Here is a 20394-nt window from a genome sequence, read left to right as displayed (position 1 = left end):
GCTCAAAATGGATGATAAATTGCGGATTAGAAGACCTAATCCATAGAAGGAAGTATCCAAGCTCAAGCTACAAGGGATTGCACACTTCAAAGGGAAGGAAACTAGGTTTTCCTAAGGAATTTTGAAGGCACTCTCTAAAGCTCTCTCTCTTGGAATTTCGGTGACTCTTGAATGGCTGAATTCAATTCAGATATCTCATATATTCAAAAGTGATTACAATGTGTAGGAGAAACACTTAAGTAGGGACGGTTTTGGCACCTAGACTAAACTACACAAGTTGGCGCCTAAAATTTGAATTCAAATTGGAAATTTGAATTCAAATTTTGGTGCACATGGGTGTGGCCGTGAGTTTAGGTATCTAATGTGCATCTAGGTCTGATTTGAGAGTCATTTAGGGTTAATTTGAGTGTCACATGTTCAGCCACCAATTGGTGCAAAACATGTGACTCAAATGTAACTTAAATGGCTTCCAAATTAAACCTAATTTAACCTAGTTAACCTACTTTAGCATTTCTTGTATTTTCCTAATCTAATGACCTAAATACAATGGTCAAACAAATACAATGGAAAGGAAAAATTACAAGAATGAAAATGAGCCCAATATTGGGTACCAAAAGCCCAAAGGCCCATGAAGCCCAAAACTAGGCCCAACAAGCCTAAAACCTAAAATGCTACTCTATGTGGTCCAAAATACAAGACCAAAATATATGATACCTATACTAACATGATGCATACAAAACATATGAAAATAGCTATAACAAAATATGGCCCATGAAAAGTTCAACTTGGGCCTTCCTAGGCCCAATGGGCCCGATGGGCCCTGACTGGCCCAAACCTTCATGTCTAGCCAACTCCTCTTGGATCTTTGAGTATGTCACCTCTTGCACTCCAAAGCATGATTCCATCATCGTATATAGTAAAGTGAATTAATAAGTAAAAATATATGTCAAGGATGTTAATTGATTACTTATTGGTGTAGAATTAGGTTTATTATACACTTTTATCGATTTAATTGCATGTTGGGTTGTCTTGTGCAATTTTTCACACTTTTTGCACATGCGTTGAATCTAGTGTGGCATTGGGCGCCATGAAAGGCCACCGAGCTTGGGAGTGGAAAGGAGTAGAAGCTGCTCTCTATGACTCATACATTGAGCGTGGAATTGTCTATGCTAGGTGTGGGAGTTCCAGGGGTTTCCTAGTACAATTTTTTCATGCATAAGCATTGTCACACTAGATGTGTTGTTTATTCCAAAGAGCAACATATGCTCTTTGTGTGAATTGCACTGAGCACTACCCTACATGTGTTCAATTACATGCTTTCCATGTATAATGGTGTGCTTTGAAATACATAATAAGTTGAATGATCCCTATTAATTAATTAAGTATAGTATGTTAATGTAGTATTGGATTCTATGTAGATTGTAACCTTGTGTTTATCTTGGTGGTTGTTCATGGTGATGTATGATATGTTGTTTGTAGACCATGTGATATGAAGTCTAAGTTGAGACTTAGTTAGGATAACATCAAGACATGATTGCTTAGTCGTGATATGACATGCATGTGATATGCAATATGAACTCGTGATGATGAATACATGTGATATGAATATGCATCAAGTTTGGGGATAACCTAGTTTGGGAGCCACAATTCTACCTATTTGTGTGCATGGGTTGTAACTTGGCCAACATCACTATCCTGACGTGCCCTAGTGTATCTCCTCCAAGTGTAGAGTATTGTGATGACTTAACCCAACATGTTGTTCTCCTAGGCTACTTTATGTGTGCCTTCGGTCAATGGTTGAAATGTTTTACTTGTGCCATATGCATATAAAATAGTGAAGTTCATGCCCATAGCATTGGTGTGAATCTTGACTTGTTAATGTGTTCAGTAAAATTGAGTTGTAATTACTATTTATCATGATTATGTTGTATATTTGTTTTTTTATACTATATGTCCTTATAGATATGTATGTTATCTTGTTGTATGTGGCTACTTGACCATATCTTACACCGAAAACCAAGGTGAGATATTTCTTACTCCCCTTTGTTTGTCTTTGTATTCTTGTCATGTTTTGAATGTGAGAATCATTTCCTGAAGATGATGTTGGAGATAGGGCTTAGGATTTATGTGTCAATGATATGTTGAGCTTTGATAGAATGTGACATCGGGGCAGTGATTTAGGATTTCCTATTTTTTTAGTTTCATCATACGTAGGATTGATGTTAGTTTACCAATTATAATGACTTTGTTTGATCCATGTTTTTAGTTGCTTGTTGGTTTTTAATTATGTTTTCTTATTTGATACCTCAATCCTAGGGGATTTGTGAACCATTATCCTTTTATTGATTTTATTTTGGACTACTATGATATTCCTTTTTTTTATATGAGGTCATTAACATGTGGGGTAGAGGTTGTAATATGGAAATCTTAGAAGTAATTAGATTGTTATAGCTTCCCCTTTAAGTATATTTTCCTTCTTGACACTCCTCAAGCTTTTTCAAGGTCTCCAATGGAGGTGGAAACCTCTAAAATCACCTTCAATGGTGAAGGACTCTCTTCAAGTGGTGTCACTTCAAGGAAGAAGATAAACCACTTCAAATCTCACCACACTCTTAGGAAGAGGATAAGAGAATTGAAAGTAAATCAAAGAGAGATTCAAGCTTTTGAGAGAGATTTCTAGAGAGAAATCTCAACTATTTCATAAAATGTTAAAAAACTATATACAAATGGTTCCAAACACTTATATATAGAGCTTAGGTAGCTAAGAGAGGAAGTTAGACATCTAGGAGACAAGAAGACCCTTAGATCTAGTTCCACCAATCACAAACAATCTCTAAGAGACATGTTTGAGACATGTAGGAGTCATCTAGATCTAGAAGAGTCAATGAGCAAGCTCCAAGTGTCCTCTTGTCTCTAGGTGGTTGGAGAAGTAGTTCCAAGGTGAGGAGTAACAAAAATGCGCGGCCAAGGTGACCTTTGGTTTGTCTTGGCCAAACCAAAATCCAAGAAATTGGTTTGTTTTGGTTAACCAAATGAAAGTTAAACCAAGTCAAATCAATTTCTTGGGTCAAAAGAAGAAGAACAAGCCCAATATCACTCTTGGCTATTTCCACACCTTTACTACTTCCACGCCATCTAGAATGACTATTACCACACTACTAGAATGGTTATTTCCACTCTAACTACTAAACTCAAAAAAACTAAGAGGTGATTTCAATTTTAGTTTAATTGTTTAAATATTAGGTATTCTTTATATTTTTCTTGGTTGAAATATCACAAGGAGAAGATAATTTGGAAAATTACAAAATCTCAACCAGAATTATTACTTAGGCTATGGAAATTCTTTCAAAGCTATTAGAAATTTTCTTTGAGCGAGTCAAGACAAATAACAACATTGGAAGCAGACAGTTGGTAGCTCAAAATGAGCCTCCTAAGCACTCTAAGCAAGAAGAATTTGCTCAAAGTCACAAATTCTCTTTGAGCGAGTGAAACCTCATCGGTCAACTTTTGGTCCCTAACCTTAATGTGAGATTGTTTAACAAAAATTACCAAGAAAACTAGATTTTCCTTACACCTAAGGAATTAGGATTTAGATACATGCATGAACTGTTGAATTAATTGTACATAAGGGAAGTTGGTGAGTCAATCTCCAATTACTTTTATTATATATTAAATTTGTTTAAATTACTGCTCTTTTAATTTTTACAACTAAATATTTCTTTACGTAATTAAAATCAATTACTGCTCATTTTAGTATCATAATTATATTAAATAATTATAAATGCAAGTCTCTATGGATTCAATACTTGAATTCTCTTTACTACTCTATCAATTGATATACTTGTCAAATGTAAAACAACTATTAAAATTTGATGTAAAATATAAACTATTGAATAGAATAAGTCTATCACAACTTACTCTTAAAATAAATAAATTTCTCCTCATATATATATATATATATATATATATATATATTATTTTATTCGTGTTAACTGAGTCGTTTCATTTGTTATTTTAATTTTTTTATAAAGTGAGGATTGATGTGACGCTGTAGTTATTTTTTTTATTTTCAATTATTGACAATAGTGTCGACTCTAATTTTTGGGATATTAGTTTTTAAATTACAATTGCTTTGCTGAGAATACAGTTTCTTGCGAGAGACCTATATATCAAAACATGAGAGGACCTACTGTTACATATATTATCTAAATGAAAAATGACCTTCTAATTATGGCAGAATCCATTTGGATTCTCCATATTTTAAGCAATGAGAAGCTAAACAGACCAACTCAGCTCCATCATTTTTTGGCAGAAATGACCCTTAAAATTTTCATTTTTTTTCTTTTTGCAAAGAATAAGGTAAAATGCCAGTAAACGAAGACAAGAATTATAAGAATATCATTTTTTTATTTCATTAAGTTTGGTGCATATAATTAACATAACCTCAATCATTCACCTTAATTATATAAACAAATATATTCATATGGTATGGATGAACATTAAAGATATAACACAAATTTTTATGTAGCTAGAAGCAATCTTTTACAACTTGAAATAGATTCAAGTAATCAATACACTATGACTAAGATCAATGGTGATATTGTGCAAATTAGGATGGTTGAGGAAGTAGTTGCGTATGGAAACCAATGTAAGTGTGTGTTGTGGAGAAGCTATATTGATACACTACCATCGAAAAAAAAGCGACATGGGAGGCAAGGTGAGTTCATCATCATCAGAATTCTCAGAAGTAGAAAAAGGTGGGAGAAAGGCCAAGGAGCCGCCATGGTAAACAACATAGACGGGGAGATGGAGGATGAATTTTCAAATTATTACCCAAAGGATCTTGACCAACAGATTCTGGGTATTGAGAAAGGGAGGGGTTCGGTCAACATCAGTAGCCGTGAGGCTCAAAGTGAGGCTAGAGGTCTTTTGAGGAAAAAAGGGGTTGGAAAAGAGGGTGGGGTGGGACGTAAGGTGGTGGTGCAGGCGACTTTGCATGGAAAAAGAAAAAAGGACGATCAAGGTGCTCACGTAACCGATAAAGAAGATTTGATAAGTCCTATGTCGGATCAAGCCCACGTGGTCACTACGTGCTCTAAGATGGGTGGTGGGTTGAATCATACAAAGGCTTTAAGTGAGACTAACGAAAATTACGAAAGGGGCCACGCTAGGGGTAAGGAGGGAAGGGTCGACCCAATACAAAAGCTTGGTGAGCAAGAAGTTATTGTAGGGCCAGACAAAAGTACCAAATCACGTGAGTCTACCCAACCTTACGTGGAAAAGAACCTAGAATTGGTCTCACAAAACAATGTAGAGTTCGGAAAGAAGCGTATAGGGTGCAAAGAAAGTGAACATTCCACGACCATGGTAGGATGCTCTATAGATGGCACGAGCGACAATATTGCAATTTTGGCAAATCTAGAAGCAGTTGGAGTCTCGATGGTAGCAACCATCAAATTGATAGTGAGCCAATTAGATCGCAATTGCAGCGCAAAGAGAAAAATGAAAATAATGGATCTGCAATGGAGGGTTGCCAAACTCAGGCAAGGTTGAAAGCCAATCCCGAGGCGGTAAAAGTTTCTGCTAAGAGAAAACAGGTACGTCTTTCTCTTCACTCGTTTAGTAATTCTCTCTCTGATGGTGACATAAGGAACTGCAATCGAATCTTTTTGGCTAAATAAAGACGTATAAGAGGCTATGAAAATTTGGGAGTTCGGTAAGGCTATGGGGGTGTCTTACAATGAGGATGAAAAGGCTGTAATCAAGAAAATTGAAGAAATGGAGGAGAGAGATCAAACAAACAGAGTTACTAAGAGAGGTCAAATAGATATGGGGAAGTCAACATGTTATAAATGAAGATTATCTCTTTCAACATTAGAGGTATGGGTGGGAAGGTGAAGTGGCGTAGTATTCAAAGGATGGGAATTAAAGAGAAAGTCAACGTATTATGTCTTCAAGAAACAAAAAGGGAAGAAATCTCAGAGAAAGATTGTCAAGGTTTGTGGGGTGGAGGGGGGGAGAGGGATATTGGTTGGAAGATGACCCCTACAGTCAACAAGGTAGGGGGATTATTATGTGTTTGGTGTAAAGAGAAACTAGAGGTTACTGAGTCTTTTCAAGGATTTGGATTCTTGGGACTGGTGGGAATTTGGAGGCAAAACAGGAGTGAGATTGTAATTGTCAATATATAGGCACCTTGTGATTCGACTAAAAAGAAAAACCTGTGGGGGAAACTAAAGGAAATAAGAGAACAAAGTAATATAAAGGTGTGGTGTGTGGTGGGGGATTTCAACTGTGTACGAAAGGCATCAAAAAGAGTGGGTGTGAGGGCGATTGATGATAGAAGGGATACAACGGTAGTTAGAAATTTTAACAAGTTTATTCATGACATGGATGTCGTTGATATTCCTCTTAGTGGTAGGTCTTTTACATGGTATAGGCCAAATGGGAGCGCTAAAAGTCGGATCGACAGAATTCTAATGTCTAGGGAATGGTTTGATATATGGCCTGGAAGTTCTCAAGTGGTACTAAACAGGAGTATTTCTGATCATTGCCCAATTATGGTGAGACAAGCAGAAATTGACTGGGGACCCAAACCTTGCAAAGTCTTTGATCATTGGATGCAAGAGAAGGACTTTCGAAGGTTTGTGATAGAGTCATGGAAAGGGATGTAGGTTCAAGGGTGGGGAGCATATGTGATGAAAGAGAAACTGAAACAACTAAAAAGCAAATTGAGTGGCATGCACGGCGGATGGATGATACTGAGTAAAACTAGAATATTATTAAGGAAAGGTTAAATGAATTGGATAAAAAGGAAGAAACAGTGGTTTAACTGCAGAGGAAGAACAAATGAGGAGAGAACTACAAAATATATTCTGGGTAGTGACAAGTAGAAATGAGTCAATTTTGGCACAAAAAGCTAGAGTTTCATGGCTGAAACAGGGGGACAAGAATTCTAGGTTTTTCCATATAATGGTCAATTAGAGAAGGAAGAAAAATGATATTAAGGGTCTATTCGTGGATGATGTTTGGGTGGACAATCCAATTATTGTCAAGGCCCAAGCAAAGGATTTCTTTTACAACAGATACCTGGAGTAGTAGTGGGAGAGGCCTTACTTAGAGGGGGTTCAATTCAGACAGATTTCATCTATGGAGAATAGCCAATTGATTTCTACTATAAACCTAGAGGAAATCAAAGCGACGGTTTGGGATTGTGGCAATGAGAAAAGCCCAGGTTCGGATGGTTTTAATTTTTGATTTATTGAATCCTTTTGGGAGTTGTTGAAGTTGGATATTGTTAGAGTGGTTGATGAGTTTCATCATAATGGAAAACTACCAAAGGGTACAAATTCAACTTTTATTGCCCTAATTCCAAAGGTGATTGACCCCCAACATCTAGGGGAATATAGGCCAATTTCTCTAGTAGGATGTATATATAAATCATAGCTAAGATCTTGGCTAATAGATTGAAAAAAGTTCTCCCTGGGGTTATTGATGAGAGACACAGCGCATTTCTAAAAGGGAGGAATCTACTTCAGTCAGTTATCATAGCAAATGAGACTTTAGATGAGGTTAGAAGGGATAAGAGAAGCTGCATTTTCTTCAAAGTGGACTATGAGAAAGCATATGACTCAGTAAATTGGAAGTTCTTACTATATATGATGAAAAGGCTAGGTTTTGACAACAAATGGATTCAATGGATTCATGCTTGCTTAGAATCATCCTTTGTCTCAGTGTTGATCAACGAGAGTCCCTCAGAAGAATTTAAAATGAGCAAATGCATTGGACAGGGTGATCCTTTATCTCCATTTTTATTTACTATTGTGGTGGAAGGCCTTACGGGGTTGATGAGAGAGGCGATTCAAAAGGGTCTGTTCTTCGGGGTGAAGGTTGGAGAGAATTCAGTTGAGGTGAGCATCTTACAGTATCCAGATGATACCATTTTCTTGGGTGAAGCAACCATTGGAAATGTAATTACTATAAAAGCTATTCTTAGGTGTTTTGAAATGGTGCCAGGGTTGAAAGTTAACTTCTTTAAAAGTTGCTTTAGTGTTATCGGAGTTGATAGAAACACAATTGTTAGTTTTGCACAATTACTCAATTGTTGCTTGATATAACTACATTTTACGTATTTAGGTATTCCCATTGGGGCGGATCCTAGAAGGATTGAAACCTGGAGGCCAATAATTGACAAGTATAACAAGAAGTTGACAAAGTGGAAACAAAAATCATTATCTATGGCAGGGAGAGTATGCTTAATAAATTTAGTTTTATCTACATTGTCTCTCTTCTACTTTTCTTTCTTTAGAACCCCAAAAGGTGTGGTGAAAAAAATAGTTTCTATTCAGAGGAAGTTTCTTTGGGGTGACTCAGCAGAGGGTCGAAGGATAGCATGGGTGAAGTGGGCAAAGGTAACAAGGCCAAAAAAGGATGGGGGCCTCGGTGTTAAAAATATTGAAATTTTTAATGAGTCCTTTTTAGCTAAATGGCTATGGAACTTATTTCACCACCCCAACTCTCTACGGGCAAGAGTACTACTATCAAAATACGGAAAGGATTGGCCTAATCTATGTTCAGGCTATGCAGGCATGAAATCCTCGATTTGGTGGAGGGACTTGTTGAAGGTATGCGGAGGTGATAGTGAAAATAATTGGTTTGATAATCCATATGCTTGGAGGTTGGGGGATGGGAAAAAACACCTTTTTTTGGTTAGATAGTTGGTTAGGGGAACAATGCTTAGCTACAACATATCCCAGATTATTTCTAATATCTGAACAAAAGAGGGAGACGATTCACAAAATGGGAAAATGGGTTGGAGGGGCATGGGTTTGGGAGTTTTGTTGGAGAAGACAACAATTTAAATGGGAGAGAAATCAAGTTGAGTCTTTGCAACAGAGGATAAATATGGCAACGATTAATGAAATGGAGGCAGATTCTTGGTGTTGGAAACCTGACACACTGAGGGTTTTTACTGTAAAGTCATCATATAAATGCACTTATTCTCAGAGGTTCATCAGTGATAGTAGGCAAAATGTTGGAGTGGTATGGAAGATTCCAATTCCCCCAAAAGTTTCTATGTTCGTTTGGAGGTTGTTTAATAATGCTCTAGCTACTAAAGAAAACTTGCTCCTTAGGAACGTTCAAACTGAAGCCCAAGAGCTATTGTGTATGTTTTGTAGAGTCAATTTAGAAATAGTAGATCATATGTTTTGTACATGCCCTATGGTGGAAAAAATTTGGAATCAATGGTTACATTGGCTAGAATGTCCTAACCCGTGGCCTCAAGGGGTTGAGCAACATTTTTTGGCCATTCCTACCTCTCTGAGGTCCAATATGGAGTCAACATATTGGCAAGTTGTGTGGTGTGCTACTACATGATGTACATGGAACCTTAGGAATCAGTGTGCTTTTAAGGAAGGTTAGTTTCAAGGACAAAATCTTCTAAAAGACATCATGCACTAGTACAAAAATTGGATTTAAAATCGGAGTTTTAAGATCAGTTACAAAGTAACCGATCTTAAAAGTGATGCGGTGGCAATTTTGTAAATAACATGAACACTTTTAAAATCGGTTGAAATTTAACCGATCTTAAAAGTATTTTTAAGATCGGTTATAAAAGAACCGATCTTAAAGTGGCACTTTTAAGATCGGTTCTTTTATAACCGATTTTAAAACTACTATTTTTAAAATCAGTTATTTCAAAACCGATTTTGTATGTAGTATACAAAATCGGTTCTGAAATAACCGATTTTAAAAGTATCGCCAGAAATATTTTATATTCTCTTCCATTCTCATTATCTTCAATCTTTCCCTGAAGCTCTCATTTTCTAAATCTCCAATAAGGTAAATTTCGTTGTCGTTTTCGTTTTCATTTTCGTCTTCTCATGTTTTTGTTGTGTCTCTTTTCATTTTTTCATGATTTTCTCGTTTCTATAGGTCCAATTTCGGTAGGAGAACGGGGCGTTCTCCAAGGAGAACGGGGCGTTCTCCAAGGAGAACGGGGCGTTCTCCAAGGAGAACGGGGCGTTCTCCCAAGGAGAACGGGCCGTTCTATAAGTGAACTTTTAGGCATTTTCTTCAGACTGGAACGGCTCGTTCCGGTTTTGAAACGGCCCGTTCCAGTTTAATTTTTTTCCAAAACCGGACTTTTAAGATCGGTTATAAAACAACCGATTTTAAAAGTTAACTTTTAAAATCGGTTGTTTAACCGATTTTAAAAGTCTAACTTTTAAAATCGGCTCTTTCAAGATCGGTTAAAGAACCGATTTTAAAAGTCAAAATAACCGATTTTAAAAGTCTTTTTTCCGCTAGTGATGTTTTACTCTTGGGCTTGGTTATCAACATTGATTGATAAGTTTGAGTATTCTTTCTCTCAATGGTGTGCTAATCCATGTTTGTGCTTAGCTAGATTAAAGGTATAAATAATCAGTGGAGGAAATGCATAGGACTAGACAAAGGATAAGGTTAAGTACATTCCTGTAAAAGGGTTTTAGGTACCCCTTGTACCTAGTTATATTTATATATAATCTTCGTTTTGGTTGTTAAAAAAAAAAAAAAACTATGACTAAGATACCAAAAGATTTTAATAGAATAAACAATATACTTCAATTAATTTTTTTAGTCAAATCTGATTTTAGTTTTCAAAATTTACTATTCATTTTTTTATAAGCAGAAGAAGCTTAAATTAATAAGAGATATAAAGAACACCTAAAACCATATACATATTATATAGAACATATCACAAAGTAAATAATAACTCAATATAGATAGATGGCTACAATCTATTTAAATTTCGAAGATAATAAATAAAACATAACTCAGTCCCAATATTCTGGCACAAGCAAAAAAACACTCATTGTTTCTTAACCTTCACCCATATGCCTCTGAGACCAAATTAAGATATACTACCTTGAAGCCAAAGTATACCCTCTCACGTTGTTATTAATTACTCACATCTGCACTTAATTAAGAGAACTTCCATTCTCCAACATGTAACAGATGTAACCATTGTGTTCTTAATGTTTCACAAATTCCAAACCTCTTAAAGAATTGCCAAACTACCATGGAAGAATAGAAACTTCGTAACTATATGTTTATATACCATCACAGCCATCTATAGAGAGAGGATAATATATATACTCTGCAGCAAAGTATCATTGTTGCAAAATTTACTATTTGTACCAAGAGGACCCTATTGGTCACGTGGACCAACACATGCCATTCCGTCAGACACCCACGCGAACTAAACAACCCAAAATATTGATGCTACCATCGGCTCGGCCCGTAGCCGAAGGCCGAAAGGAGTCTGATAGCAATGTCGGCTCGGTATAGGGCCGATACGAACGGTACCATGATACATCTCCATATATCGTGTATCGGCTTGGTCAACTGCCGATCAAGTAGAATAGCATAGCAAATACATATCGGCCCGACCAATGGCCGAGACATTCAGCACCCAAAAGCCTTAACATGTCGGCTTGGTGATGTGCCGAAGGACAAAGAGGATTATAACGCTGATCGTGGTTAACAAGGATAAGCATATGATTAAGACATAATTAGCCGATTAGCGCCGTATTACCTAATTTGGTAAGCTTTAGAAGAGGCCCATTACTGACAAGGCCCACCCATAGTAGTATAAATAGGTCGCTTATATTGAGGTACGTCACTGTTCATTAATCATCCTAGAAATTCGTGCTTATTCTAACTTGAGCGTCGGAGTGCCTTTTGCAGGTACCTCCTCCCTTTCCGAAGTACCTACTTGAAGCTCCCGTTCGGCCCTTCCCCATAGAAGATTACGAGTGTACCCCCAGACAGGTACATTTTGGCGCCCACCGTGGGGCCGAACCGATAGTTGTGAAGAGACTTTCTGAAAACATTATGGCCAAGACAAGAAGAGCTAACGTCAAAGAACACCAGTCCAAAGATAAGCACCGTTCTAGGGCAGATAATGCCGAGACGATAGAGGAGACAAACTTGATCGATATGGTGCGCCAAATGAAAGAAGAAATGACCGCCATGAAACAGCAACGGGAGAGAGATGTTGCTGAGATGGCTGAGTTACGAGCAGAGAACGCCGCTCTCAAAAACCAGTATCGAGATCCCACTTGGAAACGCTCTGAGACAACCCACACTCAGAGTTCATTCCACTCGCACGGCCATCACACCTCTACCCCTCATACCTCTGTTGCTGCCCCGACTGTCCATGCTTCGCTCGGCCGGTCGATACAACCGATGCCGGCCGGAGCACACCGACACCCATTTACCCCAAACATCATGCATTCGGCACTTCTTGACCATTGGAAGTCCTTACCCCTCGACAAGTATGATGGTACCACCGACCCGGATGAGCACATAGATGTGTTCTTAACTCAAGTTACTCTGAGCACAACTGATGATGCCGCCTTGTGCCGAATTTTCCCAACATCATTAAAAGGGCGAGCATTGAGTTGGTTTACTTGGCTTCCGGTTAACTCGATTGACTCGTTCAACACGTTAGCTTCCTAGTTCACCATTCAATTCGCCACAAGCCGACCCCATCAATTGACCTCTTTAGCATTGGTTAGTATCCGTCAGGAGAAGAAGGAGTCCCTTCGGGCATTCATGAGCCAGTTCAACAAAGCGGCGCTCGAGATTCGAGACCTGAACCCCGCCATAGCTCTGCACCACCTTACCACCGCTTTGAAACCTGGACCCTTCGCCAACAGCATTTGCAAGAAACCTCCCACTGATATGGATGACTTGCGTCGACGAGCTGACAAATACATGCAGATGGAAGAGTTAGCTGAGTTTCGGAATCAAGCCCGAGCGGAGGTATCGGCAAGACCTGACAAGCCGGCCGAAAATAATTTTCGAAGCCGTCCCAAAGAGCTAATTCCTCGCGAGAAACCTCCTCGCGGGCCAAGGTACTCATAGTATACGCCGCTTAACACTAGCATATCGGCCATACTAGAACAAGCACTGGCCTCAGAAGTGCCAGCCGTCCCGAAACGAGCTTCAACCCCTCCCAGGGCCGATACAACTAAATCTTGCAGGTACCATCGCAATCGAGGCCATTCAACAGAGGAATGTGCGGCCTTAAAAGATAAAATTGAAGATTTAATCAAGCAGGGACAACTACAAGGTTTTGTGGACTGCCCAAATTCGTCCCGACATGCCGACCGGTCAAGGCGGCACGATCAACCTGAACAAAGGAGAATAGAAACACGCCAGTACAGGGAACGTAGTCGGTCCAGGGAAAGAAGAGATGCGGAGCCGTCGTCACAGCCTCGGCGAGTCATCAACACCATAGCAGGCGGATTCGCTGGTGGTGGCTCGTCCTCATCGACACAACGAAGACATCTGCGGGCCGTTCGGCATGTGCATGCCGTTGAAACTGTTCGTCGCCGCCTACCCACCATAACCTTCACCGAGACCGATTTCAAAGGCATCGACCCGGATCAGGACGACCCAATGGTAATCAGTGTTGAAATTCACAACTGTATCGTGCGTAAGACGTTGGTTGATCAGGGAAGTTCAGCCGACATCCTGTATTGGAACACGTTCAAGCAGTTGGGTATTCTGGAGACCGAGCTAGTCCCTTATGATGAACCTTTGGTTGGGTTCTCCAGTGAACGAGTCAGGACAAAATGGTATATCAAGCTGTCAACCCGGTTTGGGTTTGATGGAGCTGAGTACCGAGACATTTCGGTTAAGTATGTGGTGGTGCACGCCAACACATCTTACAACATTCTGCTCGGCCGGCCATCCCTGAATCGGCTTGGAGCGATAGTGTCCACCCCTCATCTGGCCATGAAGTTTCCGGCTGAATCAGGACAAGTCATCACGGTCCATGCTAATCAAAAAACTGCGTGAGAGTGTTACTTTGCCAGCCTTCGATTACCAAGAATGAGTAATGAAGCACCTAAGGAGCCGAAGGGCGTTCACTCGGTGTTACAACAATCGGCTATGGACCTCGACCCTCGGATCGATAAGGTAGAGAGGGTAGAACCTATTGAAGACAAGCAGCCTCTCCGGGTAGGAGTCTCGGACTCCCAACTCACTTACCTTGGAACCGTCCTCTCCGAGCAAGAGAAATCAGCTATCGGACAGGTACTCCTGGACAACAGAGATTTGTTTTCATGGCATCCCTCCGACATGCCCGGCATTGACCCAGATTTTCTTTGCCATAAACTTTCAATCAGTAAGGAGGCAAGACCGATCGCTCAACGGCGTCGGAAAACTGGAGAAGAACGGAACGCAGCGATAGAGGTGGAAGTATCAAAGTTGCTTGAGGCTCGGTTCATCCGAGAAGTACACTATACAACATGGCTGGCCAATGTTGTCATGGTTCGGAAGTCAAATGGAAAATGGCGTATGTGTACTGATTATACCAATTTGAACAAGGCCTGTCCGAAAGACGCATACCCCTTACCCAATATTGACCGACTTGTTAATGGCGCGTCCGGTCACAAATTCTTATCTTTTCTCGATGCATATTCAGGATATAACCAGATCTGTAAGCATCCTCAAGACGAAGAGAAGACGGCATTCATTACTGAAACGGCCAACTATTGCTATCGGGTAATGTCGTTCGGCTTGAAAAATGCCGGAGCCACATATCAACGATTGATGAATGAAATTTTCCATTACCAGATTGGCCGGAGCATGGAAGTTTATGTTGATGACATGGTCGTAAAGTCGAACGACATCTCCACACATGTGCATGACCTAGCCGAAGTATTCCAAGCGCTTCGGCAACACCAAATGAGGTTGAATCTCGAGAAATGCGTGTTTGGGGTCTCAGGAGGGAAATTCTTGGGATTCATGTTGTCAAACCGGGGTATTGAGGCAAACCCAAACAAGTGTCAAGCTATAATGGACATGAAGAGCCCTAGTACTCTTAAAGAAGTACAAAAGCTAGCAGGCCGACTCACCTCACTCTCCCGGTTCCTTCCTCGCCTGGTCGAAATAGCTCAACCGATCCTACTCCTGCTAAAGAAAACAGAGCGGTTCAGCTGGTCTCAAGAGTGTGAAGAGTCATTCCAGCAATTCAAGGAACGTCTTAGTGCGCCTCCCATACTCCGTAAACCAGTTAGCAACTCCGACATGATAATCTACCTGGCCGTATCAAGCTATTCGGTAAGTGTCGTCTTAGTACAAGAAGATTAAGGCAACCAGCAACCCGTATACTTTATCAGCCGGACTTTACAGGAGGCTGAGAGGCGTTACCAGCTATTAGAAAAAGTAGCTTTGAGCCTCATCTATACCGCCCGTCGATTAAGACAATATTTCCAGAGTCACAAGGTAATAGTCCGAACCGATTGCCCGATCGCAAAGGTCCTCCGGAAACCAGAGATCGCGGGCCGAATGATGGCATGGTTGATAGAACTCTCGAAGTTTGACGTGACTTTCGAGCCTAGGGGTCCCATCAAGTCGCAGCATCTGGCCGACTTCGTCAACGAGCTCACCCCTTCAGGATCTTTTGAAGAGGAACCATGGACCATGCCTGTCGATGGGTCGTCCAACGCCCAAGGTAGCGGTGCCGGAATAATACTTGCCAGCCCGTCAGGTATAACAGTCGAACAATCTCTTTGGTTCGGTTTCCGTGCGTCGAATAATCAAGCAGAGTATGAAGCTTTACTGGCTGGAATGCGATTGGCAACTGCAATGGGTGTAAAAGAAGTCATATGTTGGACGGACTCGAAAATCGTGGCCGAATAGGTCAACGATAATTTCCAAGTCAAGGATCCGAACTTGTTGCAATATTATCATTTGTTCCAAAGACTGAAGGACGATTTCAATAAAGTTCAAGTACGACATGTCCTACGTAATAACAACGAACGGGTCGATCAATTGGCTCGGCTCGCCAATAGTCGGAAGCCGGGGCAGTTGCGCAGCACCATTCATCTAGAAATTCCATCCCCAAGTGTAACAACCGAATGCATGGCAGTAGGTGGCGACGCACCCTCATGGATCACTCCTATTCGGAGGTATATCATTGATGGTGAACTTCCGGCTGACCCGATGAAAGCAAAAAAGATACGAACGCAAGCGGCTCGGTATTCCATAATATCCGACGAACTTTATAGGCGAGGATTCTCAACCCCATTGCTCAAATGCATCGACAACCTACAAGCGGATTATGTGATGCAGGAAATCCATGAAGGTATTTGTGGTTCTCATTCCGGGGGGCGAACCTTGGCAGCTAAAGTCTTGCGAGCCGGTTATTATTGGCCGACGCTGAAGGGGGACTGTGTGAGGTCGTCAAAAAATGCGTTCAATGTCAAAAACATGGGAATCTCATCCATGCCTCGGCCGCCGAGTTACACAGCATCAGCTCCCCATGGCCGTTTGTTTTATGGGGTATTGACGTACTTGGACCATTTCCTGTGGCAAAGGGACAAGTCAAGTTTCTCCTCGTAGCGGTGGACTACTTCACAAAATGGATAGAGGCCGAACCTCTTGCCTGTATATCCGTCGCTAATGTTCAGAAGTTTGTCTGGAAGAACATGGTTACCCGTTTCGGCATCCCATACGCCATCATCTCAGACAATGGCCTACAATTCACGGACAAAAAGTTCAACTCCTTTCTCGAAAACCTTGGCATTCGGCACAGGTTCACATCGGTTGAGCATCCTCAGTCGAACGGACAGGCCGAAGCGGCCAACAAGGTTATCCTCACAGAACTGAAGAAGAGGCTCGACTCGGCGAAGGGAGCATGGGCCGATGAGTTGCCAGAAGTTCTCTGGGCGTACCGATGCACACCACAGTCCACCACCAAAGAAACACCTTTCCGCCTAACGTACGGCGCGGACGCGATGATTCCGGTTGAGGTTGGGGAACCCTCATTTCGGCGACAACACTTTCAAGAGGAGTATAACGACAGTTCGCTCCGAGCCGAGCTTGATGTCCTCGACGAAGTACGAGAGAAAACGCAGGTGGTAGCCGAGGTGTGCAAGCAGCGCATGACCCGACGCTTTAATTCCAATATAAAACCAAGGGTGTTTCACGAAGGCGACCTCGTCTGGAGAGCCACCGGGTCGGCAAGACGCAACTTGTCTGAAGGAAAGCTCGCGGCCAACTGGGACAGTCCATTCCGGGTACGGCATGCCCTCCACAATGGAGCTTACAAGTTAGAAGAACTATCCGGCAAGGTCATCCCTTGGACGTGGAATTCTACTCACTTGAAGACATACTACAGTTAGAATGTAACACATGTACATCTGAAAATATAATGATGCACTCTTTTCCTTGAACCGGTCTTTTTTCCTCTTAAAAAATTGTGAAAAGAGGTTTTGGCCGGCAAGGTTTTTAATGAGGCATCCATTCAAATCAATACCAAGACAGTTCAATCATCTATGACTTAGTTTACATTCCTGCAGTTTTATTTCCAGTAACAAGTCTTCCCTCCCGAGATGTCTCTCGGCCAAGGATGTGGCTTTAATTATTTAACAAGTCTTCCCTCCCAAGATGTCTCTTGGCCAAGGATGTGGCTTTAATTATTTAACAAGTCTTCCCTCCCAAGATGTCTCTCGGCCAAGGATGTGGCTTTAATTATTTAACAAGTCTTCCCTCCCGAGATGTCTCTCGGCCAAGGATGTGGCTTTAATTATTTAACAAGTCTTCCCTCCCGAGATGTCTCTCGGCCAAGGATGTGGCTTTAATCGTTTAACAAGTCTTCCCTCCTCAAGATATCTCTCGGTCAGGGATGTAACTGTTTTACGTCCTCCCTCCCAAGATTTCTCGGTCAAGAATACGGTTTACATCAATTACGAATTTTCATCGCGCAAAAAGTAAATGTTACACCAATGTATAAAAGCAAGGAAAATTTAAATTCATTCATTATGAAAGGCACTATCGGCCTAGACAAATACATTCAAAAAGGGCGCTATCGGCCCATCAATACAAGGAAAAAACAAGCTTAAGACCCCACTTCTGGTTCCCCCTGAACCGGACCATCCTCAGGCGCAACCTCCTCGTACGCCGTCTCCTCCTCATTCGGCCCGGCAACCCTCCGTGCCGGGGCTTCTTCGTCGGCCTGTTGGTCTGGAGGGATGGAAGTCAGGTCCACCAACTTCCCCTGAAATAAGTCCTTTGTCATATCAAGATGAAATTCAGGGGGGAAGTCACCAAAGTAGCAGGCTTGCCGAGCCGCCTGAGCAAAGCCAGCCTGATGCTGAGTAAGGACTTTGTTGCGCGCTTTCTCTTTGTAAGCCCTGAAAGCAATCTTCTCAGCATCTAGCTCCTTACCTAGAGTTGTAACCTTCTCAGTCTCGTTCTTCAAAGCGAGCTCCAGACGCAGAACCTTCAAAGCCAGGTCGTCAGCAGTTCGCCCCCGGCGATCCAACTCGGCCTGAAATTTGCCGTTGACCGTTTGGGCATCCGTAAGCGCCGCCAGTGTCTCTTGGAGAGACTTCTCCTGCTCAGCAAGTTGCCGACGCAGTCCATCGGCCTCGCCGTTCGGCTCCATGACAATGATTTGTGCCAAGGCCACGACACACACTTGGAACTCACAGAAGAAGCTCCACTTTTGAGCTGCGGTCATGCGACTCAGCACCTCTTGACCTGCCTCGGAGGTCAAGTCTTGACTCAGGAAATCCTGAGCGTTAACATTGCCGGCCAAAAAACTTGGCCCGGCCAAGCTCTCTAGAACAGGGAGACCAGCCACTCGGCGCTGCTTAGCCCGACGGCTCTCTTCCTCGACCCTTGGGTCAGGCCTTCTTTTTTCAGGTTGGGGCCGAGTGGGCTTCGTCGGTCTGACCGTTGGTCCCGCCCCGACACCTTGGGTAGTTGGTTGATTCTCGCGCACCCTGGCCGGGGTCTTATTCCCAGTAGTCGCCGCCACTTGATTCCGGATCAATGTGCGGATGTCCAGATCGTCCTCTCCATGATCCGTCATTATACCTGCACATCATTAGTCAAAATCAATGATAACGCAGGAATTTAAATAAGTAAGAAAGGTACTATACCAATCAACTCCTCGACTACGTCGGTCGATTCAAACAATCGGACAAGAGGACGGCATGGTAGAGGCCGAGGCAGCTTCTCTAAAAAATTCAGACTCGATCTCTCCTCCGGGGACATGCGAGATTTGGACACCGTGTCATACTTTCTCGCCTTCCGGGTCCAGTACAACGGAAAAAGTGAATTCCCTTCGGCATCAAAGAAATACTTATTTCCCGTCGGTGGCCGAATCATCACCTTCATAAACCCCACTTTGAATTTCTTATAGGAAGTAGTGAAGGGCTGTAGTAGGCAATCACTGTGTCGAATCAATGACAACCATTTAGCCTTCTTCGTAGGCCGAGACGAGTAGAAGTGTAGGAATAGGTGCGGAGTAGGCTGGAGGCCGAGGGCCAAACACAACTGTTTAAACCCTTGCATTGCCGCCTAGGTGTTTGGATGAAGTTGACTCGGCGCCACGTTCAGATGCCGAAGTATACCCATGAAATAATTATCAAAAGGGAGGGATATCTTCAAGTCCCGAAACATATAATCGTACACGTAAAAGAACTGGTACTTGGACGACCCTTGGTTCAAATACACGAAATCCGGTTTCGACCCCCCATCACCTCGGCACGGTTGGAAAAAGATGGCAGAGGGTTCCTCGTCCTTGGGGAAGTTTAAGAATTTCACCGCCGATACGAAGTTAATAAGAGACTTCTTATCAGTATATCGGGAATACACGCTGCCAACTTCACCGTGCACCCACGAATACCCAGGGGTTGATATGGGAGCAAAATTCCTTGACGATCCACCACCCCTACTCGGATGATCATCAGAGGCTATAGCTGAAGAAGAATCACTCCCACTTCGCGACCGTTCGGACCGAGAAACGGACTCTGCGTGGTCTGCCCCATTAGAAGCCGAAGCCAAAGCGACGTCTCGGTCCGGCAGCACTCTCAACCTAGATTCACCTTCGTCCCCGGAGGAGTCAATATGAACAACGTTTAAATTTGCCATTACGTACCTGATTGTTGAACTTGACCTATTGCTGTTGAATATTCGCACACCAACTCAGACGGTCTCGGCTCGGAGCAAGTAATAAATGTGTATCTTTGGGGACCCTCCCCACACACCTATTTATAGGCGTTCCTTGCAAGCGTCTCAAGAGACGCACCCTTCTGCACACCGTTGGATCACTTAGATCTAACGGTTCACGATGCGCAACCCTTCGCATGCCTCATCAATACCTAACGGTTATAACCCTTGGTATTCCGACAACGGTTACAACTCTTCACCTTTCATCAGCAGTTGTAACTCCTTGCACGCGTCATTAATGCCCAACGGTTATGACCTTTGGCATGCTGAGCAGTTGTAACCTCTCATATGAGTCATCAATGCCCAACGGATACAACCCCTGGCATTCCGCTAGCAGTTATAACCCCTCATGACACGTCCTCAAGAAATTTACTC

The 20394-nt window shown here is 42.1% G+C and overlaps 2 protein-coding genes across 2 annotated transcripts; both read left to right on the top strand.

Moving 5' to 3' along the window:
* The first annotated feature begins 8799 nt into the window (after window positions 1–8799).
* On the top strand, window positions 8800–9378 carry LOC145953463 (uncharacterized). Its single transcript, XM_083067422.1, has one exon. It carries the CDS (start codon window positions 8800–8802, stop codon window positions 9376–9378), a length of 579 nt encoding a protein of 192 aa, XP_082923548.1.
* Window positions 9379–12600: 3222 nt separating this feature from the next.
* On the top strand, window positions 12601–13851 carry LOC145953462 (uncharacterized). The gene is made up of 2 exons (XM_083067421.1): window positions 12601–12902; window positions 13032–13851. The coding sequence occupies exons 1-2, from the start codon at window positions 12601–12603 to the stop codon at window positions 13849–13851; spliced, it is 1122 nt and encodes a 373-aa protein (XP_082923547.1).
* The last annotated feature ends 6543 nt before the right edge of the window (window positions 13852–20394 follow it).

This window comes from Cajanus cajan, chromosome 11 (assembly GCF_000230855.2).
Source record: "Cajanus cajan strain Asha chromosome 11, NIPB_CcT2T_4, whole genome shotgun sequence".
NCBI classification, from domain to species: Eukaryota; Viridiplantae; Streptophyta; class Magnoliopsida; order Fabales; family Fabaceae; genus Cajanus; species Cajanus cajan.
Note: the sequence above shows the minus strand (reverse complement) of the source record. Positions and strands in the feature narration are given on the sequence as shown.

What these genes read in the sequence shown, in the direction of transcription:
- LOC145953463 (XM_083067422.1), top strand. Translation starts at nt 8,800, where the DNA reads ATGGGAAAATGGGTTGGAGGGGCATGGGTTTGGGAGTTTTGTTGGAGA.
- LOC145953462 (XM_083067421.1), top strand. Translation starts at nt 12,601, where the DNA reads ATGAGCCAGTTCAACAAAGCGGCGCTCGAGATTCGAGACCTGAACCCC. An exon ending in AAACCTCCTCGCGGGCCAAG is followed by an intron (nt 12,903 to 13,031) that starts GTACTCATAGTA and finishes TAAATCTTGCAG; the next exon opens with GTACCATCGCAATCGAGGCC.